At 37.8% G+C, this 20,253-nt stretch overlaps 5 protein-coding genes across 5 annotated transcripts; 2 read left to right on the top strand and 3 right to left on the bottom strand.

The window, feature by feature from the left end:
- Positions 1-1,186: 1,186 nt before the first annotated feature.
- On the bottom strand, positions 1,187-2,785 carry LOC111778092 (60S ribosomal protein L6-1-like). The gene is made up of 4 exons (XM_023657737.1): positions 2,451-2,785; positions 2,190-2,296; positions 1,540-1,721; positions 1,187-1,449 (listed from the first exon to the last, which is right to left on the bottom strand). The coding sequence occupies exons 1-4, from the start codon at positions 2,699-2,701 to the stop codon at positions 1,294-1,296; spliced, it is 696 nt and encodes a 231-aa protein (XP_023513505.1). The 5' UTR covers positions 2,702-2,785; the 3' UTR covers positions 1,187-1,293.
- Positions 2,786-3,152: 367 nt separating this feature from the next.
- Positions 3,153-4,452, top strand: LOC111778792 (31 kDa ribonucleoprotein, chloroplastic-like). Its single transcript, XM_023658766.1, has 2 exons — positions 3,153-3,493; positions 4,258-4,452. Exons 1-2 carry the CDS (start codon positions 3,212-3,214, stop codon positions 4,450-4,452), a joined length of 477 nt encoding a protein of 158 aa, XP_023514534.1. The 5' UTR covers positions 3,153-3,211.
- A 177-nt stretch (positions 4,453-4,629) lies between these two features.
- Positions 4,630-6,899, top strand: LOC111778178 (30S ribosomal protein 2, chloroplastic-like). Its single transcript, XM_023657862.1, has 4 exons — positions 4,630-4,963; positions 5,728-5,829; positions 5,953-6,255; positions 6,650-6,899. The coding sequence occupies exons 1-4, from the start codon at positions 4,682-4,684 to the stop codon at positions 6,686-6,688; spliced, it is 726 nt and encodes a 241-aa protein (XP_023513630.1). The 5' UTR covers positions 4,630-4,681; the 3' UTR covers positions 6,689-6,899.
- A 2,741-nt stretch (positions 6,900-9,640) lies between these two features.
- LOC111779109 (protein trichome birefringence-like 14) lies at positions 9,641-13,155 on the bottom strand. The gene is made up of 5 exons (XM_023659180.1): positions 12,980-13,155; positions 12,352-12,568; positions 11,316-11,585; positions 10,861-11,056; positions 9,641-10,701 (listed from the first exon to the last, which is right to left on the bottom strand). The coding sequence occupies exons 2-5, from the start codon at positions 12,506-12,508 to the stop codon at positions 9,870-9,872; spliced, it is 1,455 nt and encodes a 484-aa protein (XP_023514948.1). The 5' UTR covers positions 12,509-12,568; positions 12,980-13,155; the 3' UTR covers positions 9,641-9,869.
- Positions 13,156-13,829: 674 nt separating this feature from the next.
- On the bottom strand, positions 13,830-19,061 carry LOC111778044 (vicianin hydrolase-like). Its single transcript, XM_023657654.1, has 13 exons — positions 18,854-19,061; positions 18,682-18,751; positions 17,393-17,451; positions 17,221-17,296; positions 17,047-17,124; positions 16,785-16,872; positions 16,339-16,591; positions 16,119-16,234; positions 15,829-16,046; positions 15,505-15,536; positions 15,319-15,421; positions 14,433-14,541; positions 13,830-14,344 (listed from the first exon to the last, which is right to left on the bottom strand). Exons 1-13 carry the CDS (start codon positions 19,019-19,021, stop codon positions 14,176-14,178), a joined length of 1,539 nt encoding a protein of 512 aa, XP_023513422.1. The 5' UTR covers positions 19,022-19,061; the 3' UTR covers positions 13,830-14,175.
- Between the last annotated feature and the right edge of the window lie 1,192 nt (positions 19,062-20,253).

Below are 20,253 nucleotides of genomic sequence, written 5' to 3'. Positions count from 1 at the left end.
TTGTCTGAGCCACCGTGTCCCAAGGAGCCCAATTATTCCGTCCGTATATATATATATATATATATATATTTCCTTTCCATTTCAATTTTTTCCTTGTATATATACTGTAAATTTAGCCTTATTTAGATCTTAATTTCTAGATGCTACTGAATATTAATTTTAGTTTGTATATTTTTATTTTTTATTTTTTTATTTTGCAATCAAAAATAAATTTTGTGGAAGAGTGAGACCAGTTGTCACAATCGCATTCTTGATGGCAGCGGACTTGCGATTTCGGCACTCACTTTCCAGTAACAAGTGAGCTAAGCCAATTCGTTCTTATGTCACCCGGATGGCAGCGAACTTGCGATTGTGCGGCACTCACTTTTCAACAACAAAGTGAGTTAAGTCAATTCGTTGTTATGTCGCCTACGGCCAAGCGACGTATGCTCGAGCCTCTAGCCTCGGTTTAAGAAGAAGGTTTTAGAAAACGAAGGCAAAGATTTTCGAAGGAGAGATTTTGAAAGAGGTGTTATATATGCAAATAAGAGAGTAACAACAACGGCTCATAGTATATAACTATTGGTAGGGGGAAGTTGACGGCTCATAGTATATAACTATTGGTAGGGGGAGAGGGAAGTTGATAGCTGACTCATAGTATATAACTATTGGTAAGGGGAGAGGGAAGTTGATAGCTGGCTCATAGTATATAACTATTGGTAGGGGGAGAAGTTGACAGCTCCAAGTATATAACTATTGGTAGGAGGAGTCGACATAAATTAAGAAAAAAATCATAAAGAACGAACACTATTTTCATTCACGAAAATTTATACTTAAAGTTGACAATATTATATCATCATAGAAAGTCGTGTTCCATAGTAAAAAAAAAAAATTGCAAATCTCCAAACACAAGTTATTATCACTATCAAGGTCATAACTCAAATTGAAATGGTTCAAAATGATGTCAAAAAAAAAAAAGCCACAAGTTTCAAACACTAGAGATATCTATGACATCAACTTCTACCAACGTTATAATGGGAGGTACTATAATTTTCAAAAAAGACTTCTTAATAGTCAGATTTCATAAGAAATCCAATCAAAGGAACCTATTTGAACATTAAACAAATCATGCAACATACATACATACATACATACTTACATATATATATGTATGTATATATGTATGTATTCCAAAAAGAAAGAGAGGAATTGTGAACCATGGAATCTCCATTTCGAATAAAAAATTGGGACAGGCAACTATTGTAACAAGTCGTGAACAAGTTCAGATGAACAAAAAACAAACAAATCCCTTATCTAAAAGGCAAGCTCATGAGGTTTCATTCCAGACTTGAGAGAAAATCTTGCTGCCAAGTACGCCTTCAACTCCGGAACACCCTCGATCGACTTTATCAATGGTGTATCCACAGCTTTCTGGTCATCCTTCTTGTCAGCTGGGAGGGCACTTTTCTCCTAGAATAAGAAGTATGAATCAAATAATTAGGACAGCTAAAACAACTACGACAATGGGGCATCATAGAAGTGCAATGCAGGTCCTGGTACCTCTTTCTCCGCCTCGAAGAACTCGCCTTCACTCTTCTTCTTCTTCTTCTGAACTTCCTTGGAGAAATACTTGTCGTCGAACTTCTCGGTGTTAACTCCAGAGATTTCTACTTTGGTGGAGGTTGCAATGACGTATGATTGGTTCACCCGTCTTAGAGGAACACCATTAATCTTGAAAGGCCCTATAGTCATAAAGGACATGTTACATTAATGCTTAAAAAGCACACCAACTTTCATAAGAAAACATGAGCTGACTTCTGGTGGCGTTTCACATTGACTACTCGAATGGAACATTAAATCCAAGATTCAGGATTAAAAAGTTCAAATTCCAGGTAAACAGGTAAGGGATATAGCTTAAATTATTTGCCTGAATACATTTTGAAATCACGAGCAATAGAAAGAATTAATCAACATTGGGTATTTTTTTAACGAAAGTATGCAATAGAATAAGTTCTTCAGCAAATGCACTCACAGAACGAAGTAAAGGCAAACGTTTCCATTAAAGAGGACAGCAAAACAAATTAAATCGCAAGAAAAAGGAAACTAAATCACAGGAAAACTTCTAAAATGCAAACAATACGTAGAAGAAATAATTCGAGATGACAGAAAGAAATGACTTAATACTTCGCCAAACAATTGAATGAACTCACCAGTGACCAGAAGCAACCCAGATGGAAGCTGTTTCAAAAACACAACTCTCTTCCCCTTGAATCTCCCAGCAAGGATAATCAACACGGTACCGGGAGTAATGCTGGCTCTAGAATCACAAATAGAACAAAATTAAAGTAAGACCTCAATCTACAAATCCCAAAGCTTCTCGACCGGAATAAGAGTAAGACCTCAAAGCACTAAAAATCAAACAGAACAAAATAATAACAATAATAAATTGAGCGATAACAAAGTCGCCATACCTTAGCTTCGTGAGTCTGGCCTTGCGCTTGTTAACAAGGGGCTTCTTCACATCATCGGCAGGATAAAACTTCGGCGGCTTCTCGACTGCGGCATCAGCTTTTGGCTGGGCATCATGACGAGGGAACACTCCGCCGTTTTTGGCCTTGATGGCCCAAAGACCTCGCTTGTGATACATCTTAGACCTCGAGTACTTACCGACGCCTCGGATTAGATCCGGGTTTCTGGTAACTCTAGGGGTTTTGGGCGCCATTACCGTCTCCCTGCGAGAATCTGCTGCTCTTCTTCAACGAGAAAGAAACTACCGCCAGAAAGCCTAATCATCCAACAAAGAGAACATTATATTAGGGTTTCTTTTTTTCTCGGAAAAGCCCTAATTCGAAGCTCTTGATAATTTGGGCTTGGGCCCAAGCCCTAATTTGGAGCTCTTGATAGTTCGGGCTTGGGTTTAAGCCCCAATTCGAAGCTCTTGATAATTTGGGCTTGGGCCCAAGTCCTAATTCGAATCTCTTGATAGTTTGGGCTTGGGTTTAAGCCCTAATTCGAAGCTCTTGATAATTTGGGCTTGGGCCCAAGCCCAAATGACAACAATCAATGGTTTATTTTGAGCATATAGTTATATTTATCTTAAAAAAAAAAAAATGAATGGCACGTGCGGTAAGCACGTGTGTGAACCTTCATGCCGACTGGATAAACCGCTGGGCTCGCTCGCCTCAGGGTTCCGTTCTTGTCGCTTCGGAACACAAAGCTTTACAGACCAAAAATGGCTTCCATCTCTGCCGTATTATCGCCAACGAATCTCATCCACAGTTCCATAAAACCCGCCGAAATCCTTCTCACATCAGTCTCATTTCACCGCCGTCGTACCCATACCTTCCTCCGCCTATCTCCCGGTCGCCCCACGAGACTCTTCGCGGCGCTTACTGCTCAGGATTCCAGTTCAGTGGCGGAAAGGAAATTGTACGTCGGGAATATACCTAGAAATGTGGATAATGAGGAGCTCAAGCGGATTGTTGAAGAACATGGGGCTGTGGAGAAGGCTGAGGTGCGTAATTTATGATTGATTTTTTTTTCTTCTTATTGTACATTTTGAAATTTGTTGCGTACCCTGCGCGTCGAGATGTTGATGTTGATGTTGAGGTTTGCCTGCTGGATTCTATTATTGAGGACTCGTATCTATCTGCTTGATTAGTTTGTCTTCAACGAATCTTCGCATGAATGTACCCTGATTTTGGCATGAATTGAATTGAGTTAATTGTTTATAAGTTAAGTTCATCAGAACTTCTGCCTGAACGTACCTTGATTTTGGGCCAAATTTGGCCACCATTTAGTTTCAAAATGGGGTTTACTTGCAGTGTCTTATCAAATCCACGAGGGAATTAAAGATGGAAAAAGTTCATAGGAGAGGGAAGGAATAGTTCATTGGAGGGGAAAGGATAGTTATGCTCTGTTAGTTACAATAAGCTGCAGCCATTTATCAAAAGGAAGAAGGATGTACAGGACGATTTTAGGGGAAAGGAGAATCGAATCCTGTGAAATGCTCACCACGGGCTCATAGAAATTCCATAGGACGTTAAAACTTAATTTTTGCTGCTTTCGGGTTTATCGCTTCAGTGTTGTTGTGTTTGTACGAGAGTATCTAAGATGAGTACCAAACAGTCCCTGAAATGAAGTAGCTCATGACATGTCTTTAATGATGTATTTCTTGCAATCAATTTACTTGAAGAATTCTAGCATCTTCTTGTTCTTAATCTTTACTTGCTAACTGTTGGTATTGTCTTTAAAACTCCAATTTTGTTCCATTTCCAGGTCATGTATGACAAATACTCTGGAAGAAGCCGCAGGTTTGCCTTTGTTACCATGAAAACGGTTGACGACGCAAATGCAGCAATTGAGAAACTGAATGAAGGGCTTGGGTTTAAGCCCCAATTCGAAGCTCTTGATAATTTGGGCTTGGGCCCAAGTCCTAATTCGAATCTCTTGATAGTTTGGGCTTGGGTTTAAGCCCTAATTCGAAGCTCTTGATAATTTGGGCTTGGGCCCAAGCCCAAATGACAACAATCAATGGTTTATTTTGAGCATATAGTTATATTTATCTTAAAAAAAAAAAAATGAATGGCACGTGCGGTAAGCACGTGTGTGAACCTTCATGCCGACTGGATAAACCGCTGGGCTCGCTCGCCTCAGGGTTCCGTTCTTGTCGCTTCGGAACACAAAGCTTTACAGACCAAAAATGGCTTCCATCTCTGCCGTATTATCGCCAACGAATCTCATCCACAGTTCCATAAAACCCGCCGAAATCCTTCTCACATCAGTCTCATTTCACCGCCGTCGTACCCATACCTTCCTCCGCCTATCTCCCGGTCGCCCCACGAGACTCTTCGCGGCGCTTACTGCTCAGGATTCCAGTTCAGTGGCGGAAAGGAAATTGTACGTCGGGAATATACCTAGAAATGTGGATAATGAGGAGCTCAAGCGGATTGTTGAAGAACATGGGGCTGTGGAGAAGGCTGAGGTGCGTAATTTATGATTGATTTTTTTTTCTTCTTATTGTACATTTTGAAATTTGTTGCGTACCCTGCGCGTCGAGATGTTGATGTTGATGTTGAGGTTTGCCTGCTGGATTCTATTATTGAGGACTCGTATCTATCTGCTTGATTAGTTTGTCTTCAACGAATCTTCGCATGAATGTACCCTGATTTTGGCATGAATTGAATTGAGTTAATTGTTTATAAGTTAAGTTCATCAGAACTTCTGCCTGAACGTACCTTGATTTTGGGCCAAATTTGGCCACCATTTAGTTTCAAAATGGGGTTTACTTGCAGTGTCTTATCAAATCCACGAGGGAATTAAAGATGGAAAAAGTTCATAGGAGAGGGAAGGAATAGTTCATTGGAGGGGAAAGGATAGTTATGCTCTGTTAGTTACAATAAGCTGCAGCCATTTATCAAAAGGAAGAAGGATGTACAGGACGATTTTAGGGGAAAGGAGAATCGAATCCTGTGAAATGCTCACCACGGGCTCATAGAAATTCCATAGGACGTTAAAACTTAATTTTTGCTGCTTTCGGGTTTATCGCTTCAGTGTTGTTGTGTTTGTACGAGAGTATCTAAGATGAGTACCAAACAGTCCCTGAAATGAAGTAGCTCATGACATGTCTTTAATGATGTATTTCTTGCAATCAATTTACTTGAAGAATTCTAGCATCTTCTTGTTCTTAATCTTTACTTGCTAACTGTTGGTATTGTCTTTAAAACTCCAATTTTGTTCCATTTCCAGGTCATGTATGACAAATACTCTGGAAGAAGCCGCAGGTTTGCCTTTGTTACCATGAAAACGGTTGACGACGCAAATGCAGCAATTGAGAAACTGAATGAGACGGTAAGCTAAATACCTATCAAGTGCAACAAAAATCGAAAAAGAACAAGAACAAAACTATCGTTTCTTACTGTTCACTAGAATCTAGATAGATGAATTGTGCTGACTCTATCGGTCTAATGACAGGACGTTGGGGGACGTACAATTAAAGTCAATATAACCGAAAAACCTGTGGTAAATACGGTTGATATGTCACTTCTTGAGGCAGAGGAATCCCAATTCATCGACAGTCCCCACAAAGTATATGTAGGAAACATTTCGAGTACTGTCTCTACTGAAACACTCAAAAACTTCTTCTCTGAGAAGGGTAAAGTTCTCAGTGCAAAGGTTTCACGGGTTCCCGGTACATCGAAAGCAAGTGGCTACGGTTTTGTTACCTTTTCTTCCGAGGAGGAAGTCGAAGCTGCCATTTCATCTTTTAACAATGCTGTAAGTAACTCGCTTCCAGTCTTTATCACGTCGAACGTTTTGACACCAATACTGATTTATGCAAACTCTACCTCATTTTCTGGTCGGGTTTCATGCATTGGCAACATTTTTTCTCACATTGTCTAGTAGAGCATACCTTGTTTCATTTTCTGTTTCCCTGAACAATTACATATAGAGTAGCATTCTGATCACCCACTTGTAAGAAGCATTTCTAAACCTAGTCGATTGGTATGCCAACTCGAACAACTTACATTGATCATCGATATTACTAATAGTTGGACAAGCTATGTTCATCAAAGATGATGGCATACTTCCCTGAAAACTCTCATGCACATTTCTCGTTTCCGAACGGGTGGAAGAAGCTTGTGTCTGATATGTGTTTTCTTTGCTGCAGTTGTTGGAAGGTCAACCAATTCGTGTAAACAAGGCATAGTTTTGTAGGATTCTTTGTAACAAAAGGTATGCAAATTTCGCTTTTTACCTCTTGGCATGAATTAATGAACAGCAGAGGTCAGATTTTTCTCTCAATTTCTCTGTATTGATCATTAATGTATAATCTTGTTTATTTTTCTGTTTAAGATTTGACTATTTGCAAATCTTTACTTGTTCCTCAAATTCCACGTTTGACTGTTCAACTATTTGCAGTCCTCATGTGCACTATAAATACATCATCTTCTCAAAGGAATTACTCATTTCTCAAATTCTCAGTTCCTTCTGCTTTGGTTTCTCAAAACCCAGAAAACAATGATTCTCTCTCTTCTCTCAGCTTTCATAGATTGCTTCCTTCCTTCTCTCTCCCCAAAGGCTTCCCATGGCGGAAGATCATGTAAACCCCAAACTCAAACAACAGCCTCCAAACTGACACCTGAAGCTGATTCGCAGCTCCCTCAAGCTCCTATAATCGTGTCTCATTTCCCAGTTTCTGCAAATTTATCTTGCTTGTGATTTCCTTGATGAACTCTGGTCTTCAATGGAAACCTCTTGGATCGAATCTGAAAAGGATGAAGTTTTGTCTTTGATCATGTTGTCTCTCGAGTTCAGTCATGGGTGTTTGTAGAACTAGTTTCTTTCTTGTTCCATCTCTGGTTTTGATTCTTTTTTTCCTTTTTGGAGATTAATATACAACGTTTTTCTTGTAATTTCTTGGTTTCTTCGATGGGTATTGACTTTTCTATCTCATGTCTGTAATGGGTCTTAATTAAAATGTTAGAATACTCCAAATAGCCTTTTATATTTACTACTTTTTTTAGGATGGGTCTTTTAGTAGCATAAGGTCAAAGACACTTGAAATAATTGCTCTGAAGTCTATAATTTTCAAACAAAATGTTAAAAATATTGATATAAGATTAAATTTATCAGCTCACTTTTTTGAGCTAATAGATGATTTAATATAAATATTATAGTAAGAGGTCATATGTCTAAACTCCTATAATGCCATTCATTTATAATTATAACTGCTCAAGCCCACCGTTAGCAGATATTGTCCAGAGCCCTTAAGAGGGTGGATACAATGATATTATTAGAGTTAGACACCGGGCGGTGTATTAATGAGGACACTGAGCCTCGGAAGGAGGTGGACATCAGGTAATGTGATGGTGAGAACACTGGGTCCCAAAGGGGTGGACACTGGGTGGTGTGTCAACAAGGACATTGGACCACGAAGAGGGTGGATTGTGAGATCCCATATTGAAACATTGTTTATAAGGGTGTAGAATGGATTATGAGATCCCATATTGGTTGGAGAAGGAAATGAAACTCACAATCCCATATTGGTTGTGTGGAAATCTCTCCTTAAGCAAACACGTTTTAAAAACTTTTGAAAAGAAACCTCTAAAGGGTGTTGGCTCTTGCATGTTGAAGGAAGTTAAGATAGTTCCTTTGGAGGAAAGTGGAACAATAAAGGTTGTTGAAGAAAATGAAGCAGATGATAATGCATACATGGAGGAATCATCTGATTTTATTACACTGGAGAGTTGTGTAAATTTTATGACAGTATTGACCGAAGAGGGCGACTCGAGTAAAAAATGCAAGGTTGTGGAGCAGATAAGACTTTTACTCAAGGATGATGATGAAGCTCGAATTTTGATGGGAGCCAATGGCTTTCCTGAAGCACTCATGGAATTCCTAACTTTAGCTCTTATTGAAGAAAACGCCGATGCTCAGGAAAGTGGAGCCATGGCTCTCTTCAATCTTTCTGTCAACAACAACAGGTATGTACTGTTTATCTAAGCCTACGTTCGAAAACGAAAGTACATTTTGGCCATAACGTAGACTGAATAGTGGCAAATCTGGCATCTTACATGATAGTTGTGTGCATGTTTCATATTTCTGTCAAGAAAATCATGATGAAAGAGATAGCATATCATGAATTGATTGTAACTCGATTGATGGTTTTGACCTAAAGTCTATCATATATTCTGAAACATATGGTTAGATTAGGGTCAGAATAACATTTCGACTTCATATAAACCCCAATCTCGGAAAGAGACTCTGTCTTTGTCGATCTCTCTCGCTCGAGGAGGGAATAAAATGTATGTTTGTTCTCTTATCTAAATTCTGCAGCTTGAGAATTATTACTGTTGCTGTGAGTTGATCTTAATGGCATCATCCAGGCAGTTTAATAAGAACATGTTTTAGATATCTTAGTTGTATGTAAACTATATGCATGCTCAATTTTTTAAAATTCTCGGTATTTAAATTAAATTAAAAAGTATAAATTAAAGGCATCCATAAAAAAAAAGAAAATTGTCAAGATTTATTAACAAGAAGTTGTATCAACTTTTAATATAAACATTTAATGAGCTTTTTTTTTTTTTTTTTTTTTTTTTAAACAAAGGGAAAAAAAAAAAGTCAAATTAATCAATAGTAAAATAATATTAGATGATGACATGTAATAATGAAAATGAGGGGAAAAAGTACTAATAATTTGACCTCGGAAGCCGCCACGGCCACTCGTGCTTGGGAACCACGGGGTGCTTGGGAGCCACGGCATCTTCCGTGTCGACAAAGCAAATGAATCAACTGCCATCTGTTCTTCCTTCTTACACTATAAATTCAACATGAATAACTACGACCAACAACAACATCCATTCAAATGGGTTTCTTCTCTCAAATCTCCGGCTGCTGCTTCTCCTCCCGAGTCTCCGCCGACGGAAAGGAAATTCCGGCGAAGAATCAAAAACCCAAGAAGAAACAGACGGCGGAGCCTAAGGGAGCTCCGATTGTAGTGTCTTATTTTCCTGTTAGCTCCAATCCTTCTCGCTTGTAATGAAGACACTGTCTTAGTTGTCGTCGATGATAGGATTATGAATGAATTTATGTAATATTAAGGTCGAAGCGTTTGTACATATATATATTATATGCATATAGAATGAAGACACGATTCATGCCATGATGTAATCATTATATGCATATTATGATTCTGAGTGAATCTGGATATGGAATTGATATCAAAATAAATAATGGGTTGAAGAGACCAAAGAAATTAAGGACCAAATCGCCTTGAAAATTCTCGCGACGTTCGTGCGTTCGTAGTTTGGCCCCGTTTTGATCCTCTTCCATCATCAAAAGGGCATGTATGTGTTAGACCACAATAATAAATGAATGAAGCGAAACTATATCTGTGCGATTAGAAGTTCATTCCATGTGTCCGGTACGCCAGGCATGCACCAATGCAAGCAATCACTGGTGTTTAGGATAGCTCTACGAGTGTAGCGCGACACGTGGGCTTCGTCTCGTAACTGAGAGATGGCAGTTATATCCAGGATCTTTACCTTTGTACCATTAACAGCATTTTGAACAACAATGTCAGTAGATCCATCTTGAACGACCTCGCTCCCGCTCGACAATGGAATCTTATTATCACAAGATCCTCCGGTGTTCCAATCGCCATTGAAGAAATGCCTCGGCGAAATCGTCCTAAAGAAAACTTTTAGATTACGAGGATGCAGTGGAAGTTGCGATTCGACCCATCGGACAATACTGTACACAGTCAAGTTCTTGGCATTCCCCATATCCAAAGGCTTCTTTTCTTCTGCTGGTTTTCCATCAGCATACATCACCCACCTATTTCCTTCAAGTTTTCCCCTGTTCCAATGGTGTCCTGTATTTAAAACCAACACATCAAACTGTTGGAAGAACTTTCTCATGAATGCTGGGGGTCGGTCCAAATGCATTGCGATATTTGTTGCTCGATCCGATCTATTAAGAGGTTCTAGATCAGAGAGGCTTGCTGACCAGTAATATAGAATCGTAGTGTTCGTGTTTTGAAACCGATAAACCCATCCATCTGGTCGAAGAGCCCCGGGAGCTTTGGCGAGACCGTATTCTCTTCCCACATCTTCGACTTCCGGGTTTTCTTCACCACCAGTGAGCATACACATTAAGGATTGAAACTGCTGCCTACCCAATGAATCTCCTATAAATGCTATCGTTTTGTCCTGCATTCTAGAACACAAAATGACATTCAAATCGACAAAACCAATTTAGCAGGAGCTCATGGAGGGACATCAAATCGACGAAATACGCTCATGGGATCGTAAAGTTGAATGCATAGCTATCCTAATGAAGCAAGTAGCAACACAATTGGGGTTAAAATCTCGATACCTTCTCAAGAATGAAGAACGCTCAAACTCTGGCATGTAGCAATTTTCGGGTTGCCACCTATATCCTTCATAAGAAAAGTCCTTTCTTTTTGTAAGTCTACAAGCCCACATTATTGATAGCCATTTTTTACATTGTAATCCAGAATACCATGGCCGCCTGCTGTCTTCAACCCATCTACCTTTGGCGTAATTGCACACTGAATGAGCAATAATATCTTAGAAACGACATGAACAACATAATCGATGCATGAATCGAGAAAATGTGGTCGATGGCATGTTCTCAACAAAAGCTGATTCTGCTTAGAGGTAAAACTAAGAACAATAAACAAATCTGTGCCAACCATCTCAAAACTTAAGTTAAACAAGGCCACGCCTCACAGACAAGAACAAATATCATAGCATTGTGGAAATCTGTGCTAATAATCTGTGCTAATAATCTGAGAATCTAACTGCTACCTTTCGAGGAAGAAGACGAGGTAACGCCATCTTCGCTTTCTTTCAATGGAGGAGTGGGCTTGGAGACAGAACCAGCATCTGAGTAGTTTGTGCTTTTTCCTGGCTGTTCTTTTTTTTGGATAAGAAGTCCTGGCTGTTCTTTTTCATCAGTATTGTTACTTCTTTCCTTCATTTTATCCTCTAACTTAGCTATCTCATCCTCTGACTTACCCATTTTGTCTTTCGGCTTAGTCGATATTGAGGAACGATTTGACACGTCGACTACATATTCTAAGTCATGATAGAAAATTAATCCATGAGTTACCAGCACAATATTAATTACAGAATTCGACGATCAAACATGACAGAAAACGTAAATCAAGTTTAAACAGTCGTTTTTCTCAGAGGAGTTGGAAAGACATGCTAGTTTCAGTGGTAGAGCATGCACTAGCTGATTGGTATACTGATCTTTAGAACGTGAAGAAACCATCACAACCACTCCATGTTTCACTTCTCAATCAAACGATTCAAATTTTACATTCCAAAAACAACAGTAAAAATGAAAATGAAAATGAAAATTAGATTCAAGTCAGGTTGCCATTGAAAGTATTAGAAATCACGACTCTCCACAGTGATATGATATTGTCCACTTTAAACATAAACTCTCGTGGTTTGCTTTTGGTTTCCCCAAAAGGCCTCAAACCAATGGAGATGTAACCCTTACTTATAAACCCATGATTATTCCCTTAATTAGCCAATGTGAGACTATCTCCCAACAATCCTCCCATTGAACAAATTACACCATAGAGCCTCCCTGGAGGCCTATGGAGCCCTCGAACGGCCTCTCCTTAATTGAGGCTCAACTCTTTTCCCTGGAGCCTTCGAACAAAATACACCTTTAATTCGCTAATGTGGGACTCTCACCCAACAACCCTCAACAGAAACAAGGCTTAGAGATCTACCATTTTTATCCCACCAAAATTTTGCATATGCATCTCATTCTTAACATAGATTAAATAGACACATCTTAAACAGTAGAAAGAAGCATCTTAAATACCTGAAACTGGTATCATAAACTGCTCTCTTGTTACTGGAAGAAAACTGGCAAAATAGCTTTTATCCCAAGCCCATAACAATATGGTTGCAAGCATAAGAACAACCAAGACAATGGAAAGATGTCCCCCCCTTAGCTTAATGATGTTTCCACCTTTCATCTCTTGGCTTCTATGACATGTATCCCCTCATGTTAAACTGGGTGCATTCCTTCAGCACATCTGTGTCGGTACAAGAAAATATTACAAACAAATCAGAAACAACAAAACGAAACTCGGAGCAAAATTTCCCCAAACAACATTATTGAAGAAAATGAACCATCGATCGGCACTAATTCGTTTGCAACGCCATTAAAATGGCTAACAGATACATGGGCTTCTCAAACAAACATAGATTTAGGTAATTAGAAGCTAAAACCATCAGCAATGCTAAAGCTAAATCGATCAAACAGAGCTAAAACAAACACAGATACCAAAATCAATCACAATCCAAAAGTAATTTCGTTCAACTAATCCACCGATCGAGACGACCCATTAGAATTTCTTAGAAAATGAGAAGAGGGTAAGGAAGCAAAAGCTAAAACAATGGAGATTCCAGTAAAGAATCTGAATGAAACAAGAAAATTCACGCACCCATATGTGGGAAAGGATGAGATTCAGAAACTGACGCGGCTTCTCATGAGAAAATCGTAGGCATATTCGATATGCAGAGATAGTTACAGAGCACTCCTCTCATAATCATCAGATCCAAACTGAAGTTCAGAGAAAACGCTAAGACGAAAGAGAGGTGTCAGCACGAAAGATAGAAGGTAAAGACCGCCATTGAGTTTTTTTTAAATGACCAAAATACCCCTAATTTCCACGTGTTGGGTTGTGATTGATTGTACCCAATGATCTACGAGGTGGATTTAAAAAAATATATTTTGAGAAAATATTGTGTTTGGAAATTCTAATAATTAAATATCAATAAAATAAGAATAAATTACAAATTTAATGCTGAAAAAAATTGTTTTCTTTCCAATTTAACAAAACTAGAAGGAATTTAACAAATTTCTTAGACTACAAAGATGAAAATTTTAAATTTTTAAATATTAAAGCATCTCTAAAGGCCATTCCTTCCCTTTTGCCTTCATCTTCCTCACAAGCCGCCTCTTGTTTATCCCTTTTTCTTTCGTTTCCGACAGACATCGCCCATGGCGGGTGTTTATGAACTTCAATCGCTTATTTATCCCTTTTCGTGGACTTTCCCTTAAGATTTTAAAATAAAACCTGTTTGCTAGGCAGAGGTTTCCACACCCTTATAAAGAATGCTTCATTCCCCTCTCGACGTGAGATCTCACACTTATTTTCTTATCCGTGGTTAGCTAAGCTACCTTGTTAACGAGCATCAGGTTCTATATCGAGGGGTCATGTCAAATCTTGCTTGGATGTGTTACAATTATGCAGGTTTTTGCAGAACTGAAGGACCTTTCAGATGAAATCATCAAAGCAACAGAATTGGTTCACCCACTTTAATCATAATTGGAAAAGTGGTATCTCTCTCACCACATTGGTCTCTTTCTTCCAAAGCTGGCTTAAAAGAACTAAAGAGCCCATGAATATGGTTTGAACTACTTCAACTCGATTCATAAACACTTCTACATTCAACATTCTAAACCTTTTATTGAGAAATATCACACAAACTGCAAAAGGAAAGAGATTCCCGACACAAATGAAACACAAACGTTTCTCATGACACCCACTCCACTCCACTCCCCTCCCCTCCTTATTCATTAGTGGTTCCATTGGGGAAGAAGCTACAGCAAGTGGGAGAGATTCTACAGCAAAGCTCAATGAAGAAGGAACCTCTTCAACCAGTAAGCAGAATACTTGAGGTACCTTCCCAATTTGTGCCTGAAATCGACGTAGATGAGGCCGAATCGCACCGTGTAGCCTGCGTCCCATTCAAAGTCATCCATAAGAGTCCAGGCGTAGTATCCCTTCACATTCACTCCTTCCCTGTCATTTCAAAAGCACAACCATTAGAAAAGTTCTGATTTCATCTGTTCATATCAATGGAGTTTGATGTTTATCAGATCATTCATACTTAATAGCTTGGAGAATAGCTTCAAGATGGGCGTAGTGGTATCTGATCCTTGTTCCATCTTTCAGAGCTTCCTTAATTGGCAGTGTCGTATTGTCTGAATAAGCCATACCTTTACACCACAACAAGCCAATAGTTCAGGGCTTGTTTGGTATCCAAAATGAGATTCAACTATTTTTATTGTCAGATTACCAAACACGTTTCTAATCATTTCTATATCTGTTTCCAAATACATTCAAAAACACTGGAAATATGAAATACAAACTTTTTATTCTATCTTTTGTCTTCAAATTTCATCTTGTTAAACGAACACGACTCTCCACAATAGTATGATATTGTCCACTTTGAGCATAAGCTCTCATGGCTTTGCTTTGGGCTTCCCAAAAAGACCTCATACCAATGGAGAGAGTATTCTTTGATTATAAACTCATGGTCATTCCCTAAATTAGCCGATGTGGGACTTTAATCATCCAACACCTCCCCTCGAACAAAGTACACCTCCCCTCGAACAAAGTACGCCTCCCCTTAACCAAGGCTCGACTCCTTTGGAGTCTTAGTCATTTTTTACTGCCTTCGAGGATGCTTGACTCCTTTTCTTTTGGAGTCCTTTGTTCGATATTTGAGGATTTACCAATCTATTGGCACGACTAACTTTAGGGCATGGCTCTGATACCATGTTAAACGAACACGACTCTCCACAATGGTATGATATTGTCCACTTTGAGCATAAGCTCTCATGGCTTTGTTTTGGGCTTCCCCAAAAGGTCTCATACCTGGATTATAAACCCATGATCATTCCCTAAATTAGCCGATGTGGACTAACACATCTTTCATATGACTAACTAAATGCAACGTTGTATAGCCATTGATTGGAGAGAAAGAAAGGTACCATTCTCGGTGATGTAAATAACTGGATCTTTGTATTCTTCTTTAATGTATTTCAAAAGTAGATGAATGCCTTCTGGGTAGATGTAAAGCCAGTTCAAACTAGTCTGCAGAAGCAAAAGAACCCATTTACAGTTCATTAACAAATGGCTCGGCTGCTAATTAAAGTAAAGATAGAGAGAGTTCGAACCGCAGGTCCAATTAGAACACCATCATTATCCGCTGTAGCAGAGGAAAAGAATTATGTTAAAAGGATAAAGAAAAGCTTTGATTCAAATGAAAAATCACATAAACTTCAAAAACTGTATTAATTTTCACTCTAAACTTTGGAACAAGAAAGAACTCACTCATTTCAAGCCAAATTGACCATTTAATAGAGTTCTTAGAATTCACAAATTTCAATCAAAATTCAACTCTGGTCCAACATCATATCTTCATAAATTGCTAACATAGAAATCGAATTGTAGCTTATTCAAGTTTAATTATCTTGTCAAAGAAAAGAAAGAAGACATACTCGAGAGGGAGATGTGCATATCAGAACTGTAGCTTATGTTAGGCGAATTCGAGAAAGGTATATCGTCAACGAAATTTCCAGTGTAGTAATTCATTCCAAGAAAATCCATTGATCCTTTAATGCTTTGTGACTCTGCCACGGAGAATTTCGGCAGCCTATTTCCGACGTACTGGTGCATCGATTTCGGGTAGTCGCCATAAGTAATCGGATGCAGAAACCTAAAATTCATTTCGATTCAGTTCAATTCTCACCAACATTTCTCAACTAACGATTAATATAGAAACACTCACCATCCCAAGAAGAAATCAAGAGCTCGATACACCGCCGCTTGGGAAGCTGCCGTGTTGCGTTTGGCCCTAAACCAGTGAGTCACCAATGTAATTCCAATCTGCCCCTTCTGCTTTGCCTGTAGCTCTCAAGTGAATTCGAATTAGCAAAATCAGTGTCCAAAACAAGATTCCGATTATGTTACGAAGAGATTAATTTAGGGTTTTGTTCTTGAATACTAACCTGGTACTTTGTCCTGTAGACTTTGACGGCAGCGGCGTGGGAGAGGAGGAGATTGTGGGCGACGATGTAGGGCTCGGTGCCGGAGTTGCCGGCGGTGCAATTTCCGACGTAGTTGGAGCATCTTCCAGGAGCGAAAGTGCCGCCGTTGTACCCAAAAACGGTAAACGAATATGGTTCGTTAAGGGTTGTCCAATACTTGACCCGATCGCCAAATAATTTGAAGCATAAGTCCGCGTATTCCCGAAAATCATTCCTGTTTTAATCACCAAAATTACATTAATTAATTTTGATTAGTTACTAATTATAAATTTACTCTCTTCGTCTTCAAAAAAAAATAAATAAATAATTTTAAATATTAGAATTATTCATTCAATATTTTAAAATTAAATATAAAATTAATTATAAATTTTTATTTTTATGTCTAATAAAACTAATTAATTACTTACACAACTTTAGCGCTTCGAAATCCATTATACTCATCTTCGAGTGCTTGAGGAAGATCCCAATGAAAGAGAGTGACGTATGGTATTATTCCTGTATTTATTTATTTGCGAGCGTGATTCAATAATTCAATAAATAATTAGTATAATTCTAAGAATTAATATTTAGGGGTGATTTAATGTTATATTATAATTGATTTATTATTATTATTATTATTATTATTATTATTTGAAGAAATTTCACAAAACAAGGCATTAATTTTTTTACCATTGGCGAGGAGCTCATTGATGACATTATTGTAGAATTTGACGCCAAGTGGATTCACTCCTCCACGAAGGTTTCCCTCTGTCATTTTTTTACAAGGAAAAATAAAACGGTAAAAAAAACAATTTTTTACCCATGGAAATGGAAATAATTAATTTTGGGTAAAAAAAAACTTACTGGGCAGGATCCTTGACCAAGAGATGGAGAATCTGAAAGAGTCCAACCCAATCTTTTTCATCAATTGTATATCCTCCTGAAAATATATATATATATATAATTAATTAATATTCACAATATATAATAAAATATGTCTAATAAATCTCTAAATTTTTAAAATATCAAATTTTACCTTATAACGATGGTAAAAATCGGTAGCCACTTCTCCATTTTTATGGTCCCATATTTTTTCTGATCATATAATTCAATAACCCATCAACCATATGAGCGCGTTATATTATAAATAATTAATATCATTATTATTACTATGTTTTCAATTTACTAAGCATGAATAATTTTTATACTTTAAAAAATAAAATAAAAAAAAACACTAAATTAATAAAAATTAGATATTTACATCCATTAAATTTAATCATTTAATATATTTCATATAAATTTTAAAATTTCAATCAATTCTTCTTATTTAGTTTTTCCAACTACTAACTTTTATATTAGTAAAAAATAATAATAATAATTACAATAAATTATTTAAAAAAATATCGCTAAACTTTATCCTTTTATCTTAAAAATAAATTTAAACTTTTTTTAAAATTTCAATAATACCCTTTAACTAAAAAAATAAAAAAATATACTTTCTAAAAAGTAAAAAAAAAAAAAAAAAAACAGGGTTAGAGTTGTTGGAGATGAAAGTCTCTGTCATCTAATTTAGGAAACGATCATGAGTTTATAAACAAATAATACACTCTACATTGTTACGAGGCTTTTTGGGACACTCAAAGTGGACAATAACTTACCATTGTTGGTTTTTTTTTGTTGGATGATGAAAGTCTCACATCGGCTAATTTAGGGAATAATCGTGGGTTTATAGATGAGGAATACTAACTTTCGTATGAGGCTTTTTTGGGGAAGCCCAACGCAAAGCCATGAGAGCTTATGCTTAAAGTGGACAATATTATACCATTGTGGAGAGTAGTGTTCGTCTAACATGGTATCAGAGCCATGCCCTAAACTTAGTCGTGCCAGTAGATTGGTAAATCCTCAAATATCGAACAAATAACTCCAAAAGAAAAGGAGTCAAGCCTACTCGAAGGCAGTAAAAAATGACTAAGAAGAACTCCAAAAGAAAATGAGTCAAGCCTCCTCGAAGGCCTAAGAAGAACTCCAAAAGAAAAGGAGTCTAGCCTCGATTAAGGGGAGGTGTTGGATGATGAAAGTCCCACATCGGCTAATTTGTCTAATTTAGGGAATGATCATGGGTTTATAAGTGAGGAATACTAACTCCATTGGTATGAGGTCTTTCGGGGAAACCCAAAGCAAAGCCGTGGATAGTATCGTACCATTGTGGAGAGTCGTGTTCGTTTAACATTTTTAATATTTAAAAAGTATAATATTTATAAATTTTCAATGTTTTTTTATTTAATGAGGCAAAAATGAAAATAATTGGATAATGAAGAAAGAGACCTGGGTGGTTCTTAATGAAAGTATCCCAAATACTTGGACCTCTTCCATCTATACTTGCTGCTCCTTCCAACTGCAATTTTTTTTTTTTTTTTTTTTTTTATTTNCGAAAATGGCAATGGCAGCGCCGGTACGGCGGAACCCTAAAAATGGCGAGAGGGGGAGGGAGGAGGACCTGGTAAGCGGCAGAGCCAGCTCCGAACACAAAACCCGGCGGGAAACTGCTCCGGTTGAACGGAACCGAACTATGACTCGGCTCCACACCATCAGCCAAACCGCTGCCGGCAGTTGCGGCGGCGATGAGCATTATCAGAAGCACCGGAGCACTACTAGCCGCCGCCATGCTGCTACTCGTCGTCAGATCTTGTGTAGATCCTCAACCCCATCTCGCGTTTAAATAATGGAGCGGTGGGGGAGGACATGATTTAATTCATTTATTTTTTTTAATATTTTTTTAAAAGTATGAAAAAAATGACATAAATTAATTTATTTAATAACTGGATAATATACAAATTCAAAAATGGATATTTCAGTACTCACTCTCCCCATCACTCAATTCAAAAAAATCTAATGCATTTATGTACTTTCATTGTCTAGTTATACGACCACATCACTTTTTTTAAAAAATTTATTCTAAAAAAAAAAGACTGCCACAAATTATTTAAATAATAATAATAATAATAATAATAATAAATTGGGTCTCTATATATATATATATATATAAAAGATTATGTCGGTTTGAAATACGTGTTTCATGACAAATTTGGAATTACAACACGTGATAATTATTGAGAATTATTGAGAATTATTGATAAAGTAGTCCCACAGTGACAAATTAAGAAAAATATTATGAATTTATAAGTAAGTAACACTTTCTACTGTAGAATGAGTTTTTTTTTTTTTTTTAATGTTCAAAGTGGACAATATTATACCATTGTGGAGAGTCGTAATTCCTACGGGCCATATAGTTGTCCTCTATATTTCTTTCGTCAGTTAAAATTAGCAACATGGTCACTTTATTTACTTCTCGCTTGTAAATGTGAACATTATCCAATAGATTATTCGGGGTAAAACATGTTTAATTATGGAGTTCTTATAATTAAGTGTGATGTCCCACATTGGTTGGGAAGGAGAAGAAATCACCATTTATAAGGGTGTGGAAACCTTCCCCTAGCAGACGTGTTTTAAAGCCTTGAGGGGAGTCCGAAAGGAAAAACCTAAAGAGGACAATATCTTCTAGCGGTGGACCTGGGTCGTTACAAATGGTATCAGAGTCAGACACCGGATGATGTGTCAGCCTTCTCACTGTTCCCCGAAGGGGGTAGACACGAGGCGATGTGCCAGTAAGGACGCTGGCCCCCAAGGGGGGTGGATTAGGCGATGTGCCAGTAAGGACGCTGGGTCCCCAAGGGGGGTGGATTTGAGGGTGGTCCCATATCAATTGGAGGAAGGAAAGAGTGAAGGTGTGGAAACCTTCCCTAAATGGATGGTTATTATAAATAAATAAATAAATAAAGATGATTGCCGACATGTCGCCTTGCATTATTTGGTGGACCAAAGCTGCTTTACCTGTCA

Source organism: Cucurbita pepo, chromosome LG17 (assembly GCF_002806865.2).
Source record: "Cucurbita pepo subsp. pepo cultivar mu-cu-16 chromosome LG17, ASM280686v2, whole genome shotgun sequence".
Taxonomy (NCBI): Eukaryota; Viridiplantae; Streptophyta; class Magnoliopsida; order Cucurbitales; family Cucurbitaceae; genus Cucurbita; species Cucurbita pepo.
Note: the sequence above shows the minus strand (reverse complement) of the source record. Positions and strands in the feature narration are given on the sequence as shown.